Raw genomic sequence first — 15,573 nt, 5'->3', positions numbered from 1 at the left:
GTATTATTATTATTATTATATTTTATTATTAATATTATTATGTTATTATTATTATTATTATTATTATTATTATATTTTATTATTATTATTATTATTAGTAGTAGTAGTAGTAGTGTATTATTATTATAATTATTATTATTATTAAGAAAGAAATACTTGGTCTCGGTGGCTCGTGTCGTTCCTCTTACGTGATTCAGGCGGAGCGGGAGACCTGTGACGTCACGCTTCGAGTGACGTCACGCGGGATGAACGACACGCGCGTCCAATCAGCGCCGCAGAAACGAAGCGCGAGGACATCGCTGCAGACACCATGAGAGCAGCGGAGAGATAGAGGAAGAAGCAAGAAGGAGCACGAAGACGGAGCCGGTAACCTCTCCATCCACCCATCCTCCACCCTCCACCCTCCACCCTCCATCCTCCATCCTGCTGCTGCGTGAGGTGGACGCACGCAGCAGATGAAGCGCGCGCGGGAGGCTCGCGTCCGGTGACCTTCCCGCGTGCAACAGTCATTGACGGCGATGCGCGTGCGTGCGTGGGTGGATGAGGAATGGAGGTGTGGTGGAGGTGTGGTGGAGGTGTGGTGGAGGTGTGGTGGAGGTGGGGTGAAGGTGGGGTGGAGCTGTGGTGTGGTGTGATGTGGTGATGTTGGAGGTGAGCTCTGGTATGGTGATGGTGTAGTGATGGTGGAGGTGTGGTTTGGTGATGGTGGAGGTGTGTGGAGGTGTGGTGGTGTTTTTGTGAATGGAGCCTCCTCTGCGCATGCTCAGGATGATCTAAATATAGACGGGGGCTCGTGCTTGAAACATCTGCATGTGGCGCGTCACGCGTGCGGCAGCGCGTGCGGCAGCGGCGTCGTTTTCTGCTGCGCGCGCTTCATAGATGCGCGTTACATCTCTTCATCTGAACAAATGATGAATGAATGTAGCTCCATCCTTCATCCCTCCTTCATCCCTCCTTCATCCATCCTTCATCCATCCTTCATCCATCCGTCATCCATCCTTCATCCATCCTTCATCCATCCTTCATCCCTCCTTCATCCATCCTTCATCCATCCGTCATCCATCCTTCATCCATCCTTCATCCATCCTTCATCCATCCTTCATCCATCCTTCATCCATCCTTCATCCCTCCTTCATCCATCCTTCATCCCTCCTTCATCCCTCCTTCATCCCTCCTTCATCCATCCTTCTTCTCCTCCTTCCTCTCCTCCTTCCTCCCCTCCTTCCTCTCCTCCTCCATCCCTCCTTCATCCATCCTTCATCCATCCGTCATCCATCCTTCATCCATCCTTCACCCATCCTTCATCCCTCCTTCATCCCTCCTTCATCCATCCTTCATCCATCCTTCATCCATCCTTCATCCCTCCTTCATCCATCCGTCATCCATCCTTCATCCATCCTTCATCCATCCTTCATCCATCCGTCATCCATCCTTCATCCCTCCTTCATCCATCCTTCATCCCTCCTTCATCCCTCCTTCATCCCTCCTTCATCCATCCTTCTTCTCCTCCTTCCTCTCCTCCTTCCTCCCCTCCTTCCTCTCCTCCTCCATCCCTCCTTCATCCCTCCTTCCTCTCCTCCTTCATCCCTCCTTCCTCCCTCCTTCCTCCCCTCCTTCCTCTCCTCCTTCATCCCTCCTTCCTCTCCTCCTTCCTCCCCTCCTTCCTCTCCTCCTTCATCCCTCCTTCCTCTCCTCTTCATCTCCTCCTTCATCTCCTCCTTCATCCCTCCTTCCTCCCTCCTTCCTCCCCTCCTTCCTCTCCTTCATCCCTCCTTCCTCCCCTCCTTCCTCTCCTCCTTCATTACCTCCTTCATCCCTCCTTCCTCACCTCATTCCTCTCCTCCTTCATCTCCTCCTTCATCCCTCCTTCCTCTCCTCCTTCCTCTCCTCCTTCCTCTCCTCCTTCATCACTCCTTCCTCTCCTACTTCATCCCTCCTTTCTTCCTCCTTCATGTCCTCCTTCCTCTCCTCCTTCATCCCTCCTTCCTCTCCTCCTTCATTACCTCCTTCATCCCTCCTTCCTCTCCTCATTCATCCCTCCTTCCTCCCTCCTTCATCTCCTCCTTCCTCTCCTCCTTCCTCCCCTCCTTCATCTCCTCCATCCCTCCTTCATCCCTCCTTCCTCTCCTCCTTCATCCCTCCTTCCTCCCTCCTTCCTCCCCTCCTTCCTCTCCTCCTTCATCCCTCCTTCCTCTCCTCCTTCCTCCCCTCCTTCCTCTCCTCCTTCATCCCTCCTTCCTTTCCTCCTTCATCCCTCCTTCCTCTCCTCTTCCTCTCCTCCCCCATCCCTCCTTCCTCTCCTCTTCATCTCCTCCTTCATCTCCTCCTTCATCCCTCCTTCCTCCCTCCTCCCTCCCCTCCTTCCTCTCCTTCATCCCTCCTTCCTCCCCTCCTTCCTCTCCTCCTTCATTACCTCCTTCATCCCTCCTTCCTCACCTCATTCCTCTCCTCCTTCATCTCCTCCTTCATCCCTCCTTCCTCTCCTCCTTCCTCTCCTCCTTCCTCTCCTCCTTCATCCCTCCTTCCTCTCCTACTTCATCCCTCCTTTCTTCCTCCTTCATCTCCTCCTTCCTCTCCTCCTTCATCCCTCCTTCCTCTCCTCCTTCATCTCCTCCTTCCTCACTCCTTCCTCTCCTCCTTCATCCCTCCTTCCTCTCCTCCTTCCTCTCCTCCTTCATCCCTCCTTCCTCTCCTCCTTCATCTCCTCCTTCATCACTCCTTCCTCTCCTCCTTCATCCCTCCTTCCTCTCCTCCTTCATCCCTCCTTCTTCTCCTCCTTCCTCTCCTCCTTCATCCCTCCTTCCTCTCCTCCTTCCTCTCCTCCTTCATCCCTCCTTCCTCCCCTCCTTCCTCTCCTCCTTCATCCCTCCTTCCTCTCCTCCTTCATCCCTCCTTCCTCTCCTCCTTCATCTCCTCCTTCATCACTCCTTCCTCTCCTCCTTCATCCCTCCTTCCTCTCCTTCTTCATCCCTCCTTCCTCTCCTCCTTCATCCCTCCTTCCTCTCCTCCTTCATCCCCTCCTTCATCACTCCTTCCTCTCCTCCTTCATCCCTCCTTCCTCCCCTCCTTCCTCTCCTCCTTCATCCCTCCTTCCTCCCCCTCTTCCTCTCCTCCTTTATCCCTCCTTCATCCCTCCTTCATCTCCTCCTTCATCCCCCCTTCCTCTCCTTCTTCATCCCTCCTTCCTCCCTCCTTCATCTCCTCCTTCCTCCCCTCCTTCCTCTCCTCCTTCATCCCTCCTTCCTCCCCCTCTTCCTCTCCTCCTTCATCCCTCCTTCCTCCCTCCTTCATCTCCTCCTTCCTCCCCTCCTTCCTCTCCTCCTTCATCCCTCCTTCATCCCTCCTTCATCTCCTCCTTCCTCCCCTCCTTCATCCCCTCCTTCATCCCCCTCTTCCTCTCCTTCATTCCCTCTTCCTCTCCTTCATCCCCCTCTTCCTCTCCTCCTTCATCCCCCTCTTCCTCTCAACTTTCATCACCTTCTTCCTCTCCTCCTTCATCCCCCTCTTCCCCTCCTTCTCCCTCTCCTCTTCTTCCTCCAGTTTTCATTCACTCCTCTTCTCAACGTTCACTTGTTTTCGTGATCTCTCCCACTCTCCCTCCCTCCCTCCCCCCTCTATCTCTCTCTTTTATCCACATGTCTTTTCTTTTGTTATTTTACTGTCACTCTCCCTCCATCACTCACACTTTTCACTCCATCCTTTCATCCATCAATCCATCCATCCATCCTTCCATCCACCTTAGTCTCCATGTCCTTCCCTCTTTTAATACAATCACTCTCTTGTTCACCTCCTCCCTCTCTCCGTTCTTTTCCTCTTTCTCTTTCTCTTGCTTTCCTTCTCTCCAGCTATGATTCTGTCCCTGGCTGCCACAGCAGCCATTAGCGGCGGCAGCGGCTTCAACTCCTCCTCTCTGGACGCCTTGGACGCCGCCACCTCCTGGAGCTTCTCCGAGGACCCCTCCAACTCCTCCTCGTCCTCCTCGCCCGACCCGGCGGTGCGAACTCTGACCCCCGACCTCCGGCCGGGGACCGCGGCCGTGCAGGAGGTCAGTCCCTGGGACATCGCGCTCTGCGTGACGGGGACGCTCATCTCCTGCGAGAACGCGCTGGTGATCGCGGTGCTGTTCTACACGCCCACGCTGCGAGCGCCCATGTTCATTCTGATCGGGTCGCTGGCCGTGGCCGACCTACTGGCCGGCCTGGGCCTGATCCTCAACTTCGTGTTCACCTACCTGGTGGACGGCTCGCTGGAGTTTGTGACGCTGCTCTCTGTTGGCCTGCTCATCTCAGCCTTCTCGGCCTCGGTGCTCAACATCCTGGCTATCACGGTGGACCGCTACCTGTCGCTGTACAACGCCCTCACCTACCACACGGAGCGCACGGTCACCTTCACCTACGTGATGGTGGTCTTCGTCTGGCTGTCCTGCCTGACGCTGGGCCTGCTGCCGGCGCTGGGCTGGAACTGCCTGAGGGACGAGTCCACGTGCAGCGTCTGCCGACCCGTCACCAAGAACAACGCCGTGGCGCTGGCCGTGGCCTTCCTCCTGGTCTTCGCCCTGATGATGCAGCTCTACCTGCAGATTTGCAAGATCGCGTTCCGACACGCGCAGCAGATCGCCGTGCAGCACCAGTTTGTGGCCATCTCCACTACCAAAGGCGTCTCCACGCTGTCGGCCATCTTGTGCGCCTTCGGAGCGTGCTGGCTGCCCTTCGCCATGTACTCTATCGTGGCCGACTCCAGCTACCCGGCTATCTACACCTATGCTACGGTCCTCCCAGCCACCTGCTGCTCTGTCATCAACCCCGTAATCTACGCCTTCCGCAACCCCGACATCCAGAAGTCCCTGTGGATGGCCTGCTGTGGCTGCGTCCCCTCCAACCTCTCCCTCAGACCCCGGACCTCCAGTGACGTGTAGCGACGCACAGCCTCGAGCGAAGAACCACAGCCAGTGGGAGGGGTTTGGGGGGTTCTGGGGGTGGGGGTGGTTGGTGAAGCTTCTTTTCGGCGTGACGCCCAGTAGACGTCGGGTCAAGGATGCGAGAGCGGAAAGGAAAGTGGAATGAGGGACGAGGAACCATTTGAAAAGCTGATTTCCCCCCTCCTGGATTTCAGGGGCCACTGAGGATGGTGCCAGGCTGGCCACACGGCAGGTGGAGCTGGCAGAGGACGGAGAAGGGAGGAGGCTGTTCTGGCTGTAAATTTGAAAAAAAAAAAAAAAAAAAAAATCAGCAGCTCTGATGGAGCCAACACAGCGACGGAGGCAAAACAATAACTTACTGCAAAGAGGTGATGGAGATGACTTCAGGGGGTTAGGTGGTGGATGTTCTCTTGGCCATATGGGGGAGTAGGGTGGAGGCGGATGGGGCGGTGTGTCAGGTGACCACTTGACCTCCTTCTGGCCATGCTTGGAGGGTTGGGTGAAACCTCCACCTTACCTAGGCATGGTGATGCAGGCGCGGAAGTGGAATCCGGAGCTTGAACGACCTTGAATCTTGAACATCAACCAAGAGAACAACAAATAAAGCGTCTTGCCTCTCACAAACCCTTCTCTTCTTCTCGTTTAGAGACAAGCTGCAACAATAACTTACACCGTCACCACCATCATTAACATTGTTTGCCCACAACCTTCACCCACTCTGAAGCACAGTCCGGGTTCTGGTCTCTCAGAACCATGGGAGGACCACCGCGTCCTCAGCCGCGTTAAGAGAGAGAGAAGGGAATCGAGGAACAATGCTGACGGAGAAACCTCCATATGGAGGCAGAGCGCCTTGGCCTCGCGGAGTGACTCCACAGAGCGTGGAGCCGAATCCAGAACCAAGGACAGTGGCGCCGCCGCGCCCGCTGCGCCCGTTGCGCTGCTCCTCCTTTCCTTCCATCTTTCCCCTCCATCGTGGAGAAACGAACACAAGCAACTGAACAAACAGAGGGTGGTGGTGGGGGCCGCGCCCGCCTGTGCCGCGGCTCCACCAGCTCTTTTCCATGGGCAAGGTGACGCCAGCTGGTGTTTTCAAATGCAAACAGTACCTCCGTGTTATTGGTGTCCATATGTCGCCCAGCGAGCCACGCCCGTCTAAATATAGAGACAGCGCGCCAACTCCATCACATCCCGTCTGATCCAGTAACTCGGGCGAAGCAGGATTAAAACTGAGCGGCGGCACTTGTCGTGGGGGCGACCGCATCTGACACCACCCTAGCTCCATCAGGAAGGCGTGCGTTCCGCTCTCTGGGTCAACGGTTAAAACCCATTCACTCCAAACTCTCATGGATTTCGGTGGGAAACAAATGATTTTGCAAAAGGACGTCTCTTTGTTTTCTCCAAATTCACTTCTTCAGCTGCATGCCCCCCCTCCACCCCCCCACACCTACACATCTGGCTCCACCTCCAGGGCCACGGGCGGAGCAGCAGCTTCATGAGGAGAGGAAGCTGCGCCGGGCGAGCCTGGGGTCACGCCTGGCGTCACGGCAGCCCCCGTTCTGATGAAGCCCTTTCCTCATACGAGGGGGCGGAGCTGATGGAACGGAGGAGGAGACAACCTCCACCCGCTGGGACTCCAGCTGTTCAAGGACAGAATGTTGATGAAACACCTTCCACGTTTTTACACTGCACCAAAAAAACCCCAAAAAAAAAACTTATTCAAACAAAGAGGGAATCAAACACAAAGAAACCAGAATGTGAATGAAGGAGACACAACGATCACATCCAGAGAAGAATAAAAACAACAACAACAACAACAACAACAACAACAACAACAACAACAACATTCAGGTGGAGACGTTGGATGTGGTTGAAAAACAAAAGGACTGAATGTTTTGTGTCTTATTTTCTCATCTTTTGGCCTTAATGAAATGAACAAAAATAACTGCAATAATGTTTGGATGTTCTGCCGAGAGAGAGAGACAGACAGAGAGAGAGAGAGAGACACAGAGAGAGACAGACAGAGAGAGAGAGAGAGACAGAGAGAGAGAGAGAACTTGTAAGTGTCATGATAATAAGGACTGGTCTTGGTGGTCTGGGTGAACAGTGCGTCTTTGCAGATTTAACGATAATCAGACTTTGTGTTTTGGAGACGTGATCTAGTCCCAAAAACAACAACTTCTACTGAGTCTGACACCTGTCTGTCTCTCTCTGTCTCTCTCTATCTGTCTCTCTGTCTCTCTCTATCTGTCTCTCTGTCTCTCTGTCTCTCTCTCCTCTGATGTCAACCTGTCTCACCACGTAGAGTCCTGTGTTTTTGGTACCATGTGTTGTCTGCTCCAGACCGACGGACACAACCTGCAGCTCAGACTCATCGGACTTGAGGAACTTTTCCTCACGGTCGTTAATGTGATGAGGACGTGGAAGGTGGTGTGGCCTGTTCCCATCCCTCCTCCTCGCTGAGGAAGCCGGGGCGGAGGACGGGCGGCGGACGGGCCGACACGCCACGCCCACTTCTTCCCTCGCGCTGTAATTGTGAGTGTGAGTGTGGCAATAAGCCCCTGGACGGGAACCCGAGCCGGCATGAAGCTGATGCAGCAGATCTGGCTCCGGTAGGAGACCGCACCCAGCTGCCGTCATCACCGGGGCCGGTTCAGCCGGGGCCGGGTCAGTTTTGGCCGGGATGACGGAAGCCGCGAGAACCGTGGACCTTGTGGCGGAGCTTTAGGAACCATCCGCTCATGATGCAAAGGGAACCGTGGAGCGTTGAAGTGGGTCGGGACGGCGGACGACCACACCTTGGATCCCACGGATTCTGGATGTGAAGGTTCATGAACAACATGTCAACGTGTGACATGAACAATATCAGGATCCTCCGCTAATGAGTCATCAGCTCAGAAAGAAGCTGCAAACTGAACCGAGAAGAACAACATCTGTGAATAAACCACCGTCCTGTGTGTGTGTGTGTGTGTGTGTATCCTCCCCTGGGATCCCACCGACTGTAATGAACCATCACTTCAGTCCTCACTGTAAACACACAACATGCTAGGAAGACTGTGTGTGAATGTGTGTTGTTGTTGTGTGTGTATGTGTGTGTTGTTTTTATTATGCCACTCTGTATAGAAATGGATATTTTTGTAACATTCATCAGGGCGTGTGTAGGTGTGTGTGTATGTTTGTATGTGTGTGTGTGTATGTATGTGTGGGTGTGTGTGTTTTCTTGTGTTCTTCCGATAAACACCACAAAGGGAAAGACAAGCAGGTGCAGGTGCAGGTGCAGGTGCAGGTGTGAAGACGCGACGTCGTCCTTTTTGAATTTTCCAGTTTCTTTCTTCTGATTGTTTATTATTTTTGGGATTTTGTGACGATAAAGTTTATTTTATTTAAACTTTCATTCATTTTAAAAAGCTGATTTGCAACGTTCACCTTCAGCACTGACACCTGGAGAGAAGGGAGTGTCACCCTCCTTCCCTTACTCTTTCTTCCTCTCTCTCCCTCCCTCCCTCCCTCCCTCCCTCCAGCAGTTAACCGGTCGACCAGTCGCTCTAAAAATAGCTTCCCTGAAAGAGAAGAGATAAAAAAAAAACAGCATGAAAAAATAGAAGATTCCAGAGGGAGGGGGAGGGAGGAGGGAGACATCAAAACTGTAGCTGACAAATCTTGGTTCTCTGCTCTGTCTTCTCTCTATTTCACTCTCTCTGGATGGAAGGAAAGAAGGAAGGATGGATGGAAGGAAACAAGGAAGGAAGGATGGATGGAAGGAAAGAAAGAAGGAAGGATGCAAGGAAAGAAGGGAGGAAGGATGGATGGAAGGAAGGAAGGAGGAGGGAAGGATGGAAAATGTTATCTTTGTTTTCAGCACAATAATCCATATCAGGGTTAGAAAACAGGGTTTAGGAGGAAAGGACCAAGGTCCATGGGGGTAGGACCTGTCCATGGGAGGTGACCCATCCATGGGGGTAGGACCCGTCCATTGGGGTAGGGCCCCTCCATGGGGAAGTGACACATCCATGGGAAGTAGTCCATGGGAGGTGACCCGTCCATGTGGAAGGTGACCCGTCCATGGGAGGTGATACATCCATGGGAGGTGACCCGTCCATGTGGAAGGTGACCCGTCCATGGGAGGTGATACATCCATGGGAGGTGACCTGTCCATGGGAAGTGACCCAACAATGGGGGTAGGGCCCCTCCATGGGGAAGGGTACCTGTCCATGGGAGGTGATCCGTCAGATTGTCCATTGAAACCACTACAGAGCTAATTTTTATTGGACCAAGTCTGCCCTTCATGAACACAATGTCATTGTTTTCTTTTTTTTTGTTAAATGCATCATTATCATTGGTCCACGAATCAGGAAGTGACGGGTGCACAAGCATCATTGGTTTCAACAACCAGGAAGTAAGCTCTTTCTTCAAGATGGTTGAGTTGGAGTCTGGTCATCGACACGGTTATGATGTCAGAGGCCGAGTGGGATTTTTCCGATCACGTGTTTTAATCTTATTTCCTTTTGATGTTTTCAATGTTTTGAATGTTTCGAACTCCTTGTTTGGTGTTCATACGGTGGAACGGTTACGGTTTAAAGTACAAATGCACTTTATAAAGATGGAAGAGCTACACATTGCACTTGTAAATGTCGAATGTACAACCTCGCAGAGAAAGATTTATTTTTAATATTGTGAATAAACGAGAATATGAAAAAAATAAAATAAACCTGAAAGTGAGGAAAATGATTTGCCAAATAAAAGAAAACAAGAAATGAAAAATAAGAATTTGTGGTTTGTTATTTGGCTCCATCCAGTTGATTCATTCAAAGTGAATATGCAGAACACACCGATATGCAACATTAGTATTAGTGCATTATCATATTTTAATTATATAAAAAGATTAATATTACCACCAGACAAGATCAATAAAGAAAACTCAGAGCCCCGCCCTTCCAAGTGCAGGGATCGTCAACGTGGTGTCACTGAAACCACTGTGGAAAGGACCAGAAGAAGCAGAGAATGAGGAAGATCCAATTCCTGAAGACCCCAAACTCCGGAGGAAACGACAGGAAGCAGAGAAAAGGAGCGAATGGAAAAACAACCGACTGAAAGTATCCACGAGTAACACAGCTGATCACCTACTCCAAATGAATTCTCAAAGCTTCTCCCCAGATGCCGCAGAATTCCCAACAATTAACTTCAACGACCTGGACCTGGACCTGGGTTCCTGAAGCGATTCCCAATGAGACCTCTGGCCGATCATGATAAAACCTCCATGATAAACCGAGCCGTAGTAGAGGTCTAGAATGCACCTGCTGACTTTGTAAACCAACTAGGGGGGACAAAAATGGTGACGGAGTCAAGATCAACCTCCACCGTCCCAACCCCAGTTGAAAAACAATATTTACAAAGGAAGGCCAATCCCTAAGTGTCTCCCTAGTGTCTAATACATTCAAAGTAGTCTAATGTAATAGTGTAATAATAAGTCTAATAGTGTTATATATTATATTTTTGGTATATTATAATATTAGTAAATCATATTATTAGTATATTTGTCACAAACCTCCCCTGCCTTGATTCTCTGTCTCTGCCTGTCCCTCTCTAGCTCTCTCTGTCTGTGTCTGTTGTCACTTCATTGTCACTGCACACCTGTCCCAAGTCAGTAATCCCACCACCTGTCTCCACCTTCCTCATCACTCCTCTTTATTTAACCTGGTCCCATTCACTCTGTCGGTGTCTCTGCATGTCTTCTCCCCGTGTGTGTGTGTGTGTGTGTGTGCGCGCGCGCCCTGGACTCTTGGTCCCGGATTCTGGATTCCCTGCCTGGTGGTGAGTCCCTGGTCTCCCCGTCACAATTCCCTGCCGGTCCTGATCCCCCGTCATTTGCCTGTTCCCCATTCCCTGTGTTTTCTCAATAAACCCCTTGTACGTTCTCCCAGAACTGTGTGTCCTGCATTTGGGTTCCTCTTCTTGACCATCACCTTAACAATATGATATTAGAATATTACAATGTTATTATATTTTTGGTATATATTATACTATTATATGGAAGTATATTACATTAATAGGGTGCCTTCTGCTCTGTCGCCATCAGGTGGACAATGTGTGTCAGTGCAGGTTTCAACTGATCAATCCCTGATCAGTTCCAGCTGCTGATGCAGAAAATTCTATTATTATATGAGTATAATATTACTATATTATTAGTAAATCCAAATATTACTACTACATTAATAGGGTGCCTTCTGCTCTGTCGCCATCTGGTGGACAATGTGCGTCAGTGCAGGTTTCAGCGATCGATCCCTGATCATTCCAGCTGCTGATGCAGTAAATTATATTAGTACATTATATTATTACTATATTAGTAAATTATTATATTATAAGTATATTATAATATCACTTTATGATATGATTAATATATTATTAGTATATTACATTACTCTATGATATTATTAGTATATTATAATATATGATATTAGTATACTATAATGGCATATTATATTGTTCGAATATTATATCATTAGTATATGTTATTATATCATAACATTATATTATAATATTACTATATAAGGGTGCCCTCTGCTCTGCCACCATCTAGTGGACAATGTGTGTCAGTGTAGGTTTCATGCAGAAAATGATATTAGTACATTAGAATATTACGAAACTATATTATTATTGAATTATTATATTAGTATATTATATTACTATATGATTAGTATATTATAATCGTATATATTAGTATATAATATTACTATATATTAGTATATTATAATAGCATAATATATTATTAAAATATGATATTACTACTTAGTATATTATATTACTATATGATTAGTATATTATAATATATGATATTAGTATATCATAATTATTAGTACATTAGAATAATACTCAATTATATTATTAGAAAATTATAATAGTATATTATATCATTAGTATATTATAATATTACCGACACCAACCCAGGTGGTCTGCCCCGCAGACCCTGGTCAGGTGGAGTGTTGTTTGACCGCCCCCTGTTGTTCGGCGGCCCCTGGCCAGCCCTCCGGTGCCGCGCAATCAAACCACAGAACAGAGGGCGGCAGACGACCCAAACCCAAACCTCTTACCTCGTATCTTACATTGATACTGATCCCAGTGGTCTCTGCCCTGCTCCAAGCTGCTGCTGTAGTGAGTGAAGGTGCCTACAGGGTACTGGCCAGTGAGGAACATGTAGTCATAGGGATAAGGATAATAATACAGGCCTCCAGCCATGCTTGGTCCAGGTTGAAGTGGACTGCTGGAGGCTTCTACAGCAGAGTAGCCTTGAGGTGAAGCAAACACTGAGCCTGGTTCCTGGGTCTCTGATTCATAAAGTCCTTCTTCAGTGGTGCTCTCATAGCGGGACATCTCTCCCGGCACAAACTCTGGACCAGGTGGTGGAGGAAGAGGAGGGCCCATTCTAAGATAACTTGATTAAACTGGACAAGCTGAACTTGTCTTTGTCACAAACAGACATGTCGCTGCAGTATGTGTCGCGACGGCCGACACACACAGATGCAGGCCGTGAAATGTCTTTTCCGCATTTATCCCATGGAAGCTTGTCCTTCCTCTGGGGGGAAGACCAGGAGCAATGGGCAGCTTACAGACAATGTTTCGTTGTGTCACAGTGGTGCAGTGGTTAGTACTACAGTCTAGCACTAGGAAGATTCTGGGCTTGAATCCTGCACTAATAAAAGTTCTGTTTTCTCTATTTATGTGTATGAATTTAACTATATGTGTAGTTAAAGTGCATTTGCTTCTGTGTGCCATGTTGGTACAGTGGTTAGTACTGCAAGTCTCAGTGAGGTGGTTGTGGGTTTGAACCTTGCTGGGTTGTAAAAGTGTTGTGGTTGCTGGAATTCCTGAAAGGTTTGTTGCTGGCAATGCCCTTGAGCAGTGCATTGGTTGAACTTGTGAGAGTGTAAAGTGACAACTGTTAGTTGTTGTGACTTGATAAATGCTGTCTGCTGCAGATCAAGATGTATAGTACTGCTGAAGTTAAGAACTTCAACTTATTTACCTGAAAATGCATAAACCATGCCTCTTTGCTCATCCCTTCACCACCCTCTGAGGGCCCACCTCTATCTTCCACAGCCACAACATTCACTTTGTTTACAACTAGGCATCATTTGTGGGGGTGGTAGCTCAGGGGGTAAAGCTGGTTGTCTAGTAATCTAAAGGTTGCTGGTTGGATCCCAGGCTCCTCCTGCTAGCAGCTGTAGTGTCCTTGAGCAAGACACTTAACCCCTAATGGCTGCGTCCGTCGGTGTTTGAATAATTGTAAGTCGCTTTGGATAAAAGCAATGTAATTTAACTGTGACAGTTCAACCAACACCTTACTCAAGTGGATCATAGGGAGCTCACACATTTCAGGGGAAGGTGCCTCCACAGAATGCCCCCAGTGAGATTCAAACCCAGAACATTTCCTCTGTTGCACTGGACCACAGTAGCCCCTAGAAGTTGCCAAATGTTTGGTATATTTAACATAAACATTCTTGTATGAGAAGGTAAATGTCCTTAATTCCTTTGGTCATGACACACCACTGTCCCACTGGGGCAGCAGTTAGTACTGTTGCATCCCAGCATACAGGTTGTGGGTTCAAAGCTCACTGTTGTGTTTGCTGTTGGGAGCCTTGGGATCTCCTCCTGGAAACACGTGTGGCTGTTACCTGCAGCTGCGCAGGCATTTTAGGGCAGAGTCCAACATCAATCAACAATCAAGTGAACACACAACGTCCACACTGTGAGGACACAACACTAAACCCTGCACTGTCATGACTCCCAGCATGAAGGTTGGGAGTTAAACTCACAACCTTCATGTTGGGAGGCAACAGTACTAACTTCAACCAGCATGAAGGTTGTGAGTTGTGGGTTCAAACTCACAACTTTCATGTTGGGAGGCAACAGTACTAACCGCTGCACCAGCGGTACGATGTTGTGCCACGACCAAAAGGATTAATGACATTTACCTTCTCATACAAGAACTTTTACGTCAAATATACCAAAAATGTAGTGGCTTGTCAGAGGATTAGTGGTGCAGTGGTTAGTGCTTAGCCTCACAGAGAGAAGATTCTCAGTTTGAACCTCACTGGCCGATTGCTGTGGAAGGTGCTGTTCCCTGAAGCATGTGCTTTGTGTGTGATGAGCAAGGTGTCAGTTGAATGATGTAGGCAGAGCAGTTGTAGAGGTTATGATCGTACTCCAAGGGAGAGGGGCTGCCCCCTCTGAGGGTGCTGTGGGCATGCATGTGAGGAAGACATTTAAAGCCCAGATGCCACTTCTTTTGGCAACATAAGGATATGCACCTAAGAAAGGAGGGGTCAGTATTACGCTCACTGAGAAGTACAGCTCATTACTGGGTCTGTCATGTCCACCCACTGTCTCACTTCAGTTGATTGAGTCAATGAACTGCTCAAGGGAATCCCCTGTACTGTCAGCAACACACACTTCCCTGGAATTCAATCAACCACCACACAGATATACAGCCAAGCAAGGCTCAAACCCACAACCTTCTTTCTCTGAGACTTGCAGTACAAACCACTGCACCACCATGACACATGGACACTTTAGACGTTAACTACGCATATAGTTAAATTCATACACCTAAGAAGATAAGTTGAGCACAGCGGGGGGGTTTGAACCGACAACCTTTCGGAGGTGCAGACCAGCGCTTACCACTGAGCCACCGCACCTACATACACACAGGGACACACAGGGAGCAATAGCACCTTCCTTAATGCTGCCGCCTGACAATAAACAGCTTCTTGGTTCTGATGCCCAGTCAGCAGCCAAATCCAGGACCAACACCAGTTCAATCAACTTGCTCAAGGGCATCAGCAGCTACCTTCCATGTATGTATTTTAGGGTGGGCACTCAGTCTAAAGTAAGAGCAATATATCAAAATTGAGAGCAATATATCAAAAACCCCAATTGGGTTCGAGCCCTCAACCTTCGAGTAGTGCAATAGATTATGACAAATGTAAAAGGACTCCGCTACAGGTAGTGTGTACACCTCCACATTTGACCAGTCCCTCACTACTTCAGGATGAGGTCGACAGCATCCACTCCACACGCCAGCGGCAGTGCCTTGCTCAAGGGCATCAGCAGGTAGTGACCCAGACTATCGAGGCTTTGGAAGCCGCAGTTCAGTAACCATCTCCAGTGTGGTTGCTTGCTCAATGGCATCAGTAGACATTTTCCCTTAATGCGGCTCTGGAAACACAGGGCGTCGGGACCAACTCCAGCTTAGTAGAGCTAATGCCTTGCTCAAGGGCATGGGCAGCATTTTGTAGCTGACGTGCTGGTGTTTCACCCTCAACTCCCAAATGACGATCGGCACAATTAACGTTGCGATATAAATGCCTTGCACAAGGGCATTAACGGGCCACCTGCCCTGTGTGTCTTCCAGCGTGACCGCACACCCTCCACACAGCTGTTTGAACCCAGAATCTTGAGGTCACAGTTCTCTATAGATACACCTCAATTTGTCTGTATCTCCATAAATACAGTCGGCTGTTTTGACAGACTGGTTCATCCCATCGGGGCCTGTCTTCCCGCAATCCTTGTGTATGCACCTCCAAGCATCAAGAGATCAGCTTGTCTGGAACGCAAATGGGTCAGGTGTGTTGCTCCCAGACACACCAAATTAGCCAGGAGGA

The 15,573-nt window shown here is 49.2% G+C and overlaps 1 protein-coding gene and 1 pseudogene across 2 annotated transcripts in view; one reads left to right on the top strand and one right to left on the bottom strand.

Annotated features, from left to right (window-relative positions):
• Positions 1 to 15,573, bottom strand: part of LOC307247463 — a 442,915-nt pseudogene that overhangs the window by 98,014 nt on the left and 329,328 nt on the right. The window lies entirely within an intron of this gene.
• On the top strand, positions 3,848 to 4,915 carry gpr185b (G protein-coupled receptor 185 b; the record flags this gene model as incomplete). Its single annotated transcript, XM_080023281.1, has 1 exon — positions 3,848 to 4,915. The coding sequence occupies one exon, from the start codon at positions 3,848 to 3,850 to the stop codon at positions 4,913 to 4,915; it is 1,068 nt and encodes a 355-aa protein (XP_079879407.1).

This window comes from Zeus faber (genome assembly GCF_960531495.2).
Source record: "Zeus faber genome assembly, chromosome: 22".
NCBI classification, from domain to species: domain Eukaryota; kingdom Metazoa; phylum Chordata; class Actinopteri; order Zeiformes; family Zeidae; genus Zeus; species Zeus faber.
Note: the sequence above shows the minus strand (reverse complement) of the source record. Positions and strands in the feature narration are given on the sequence as shown.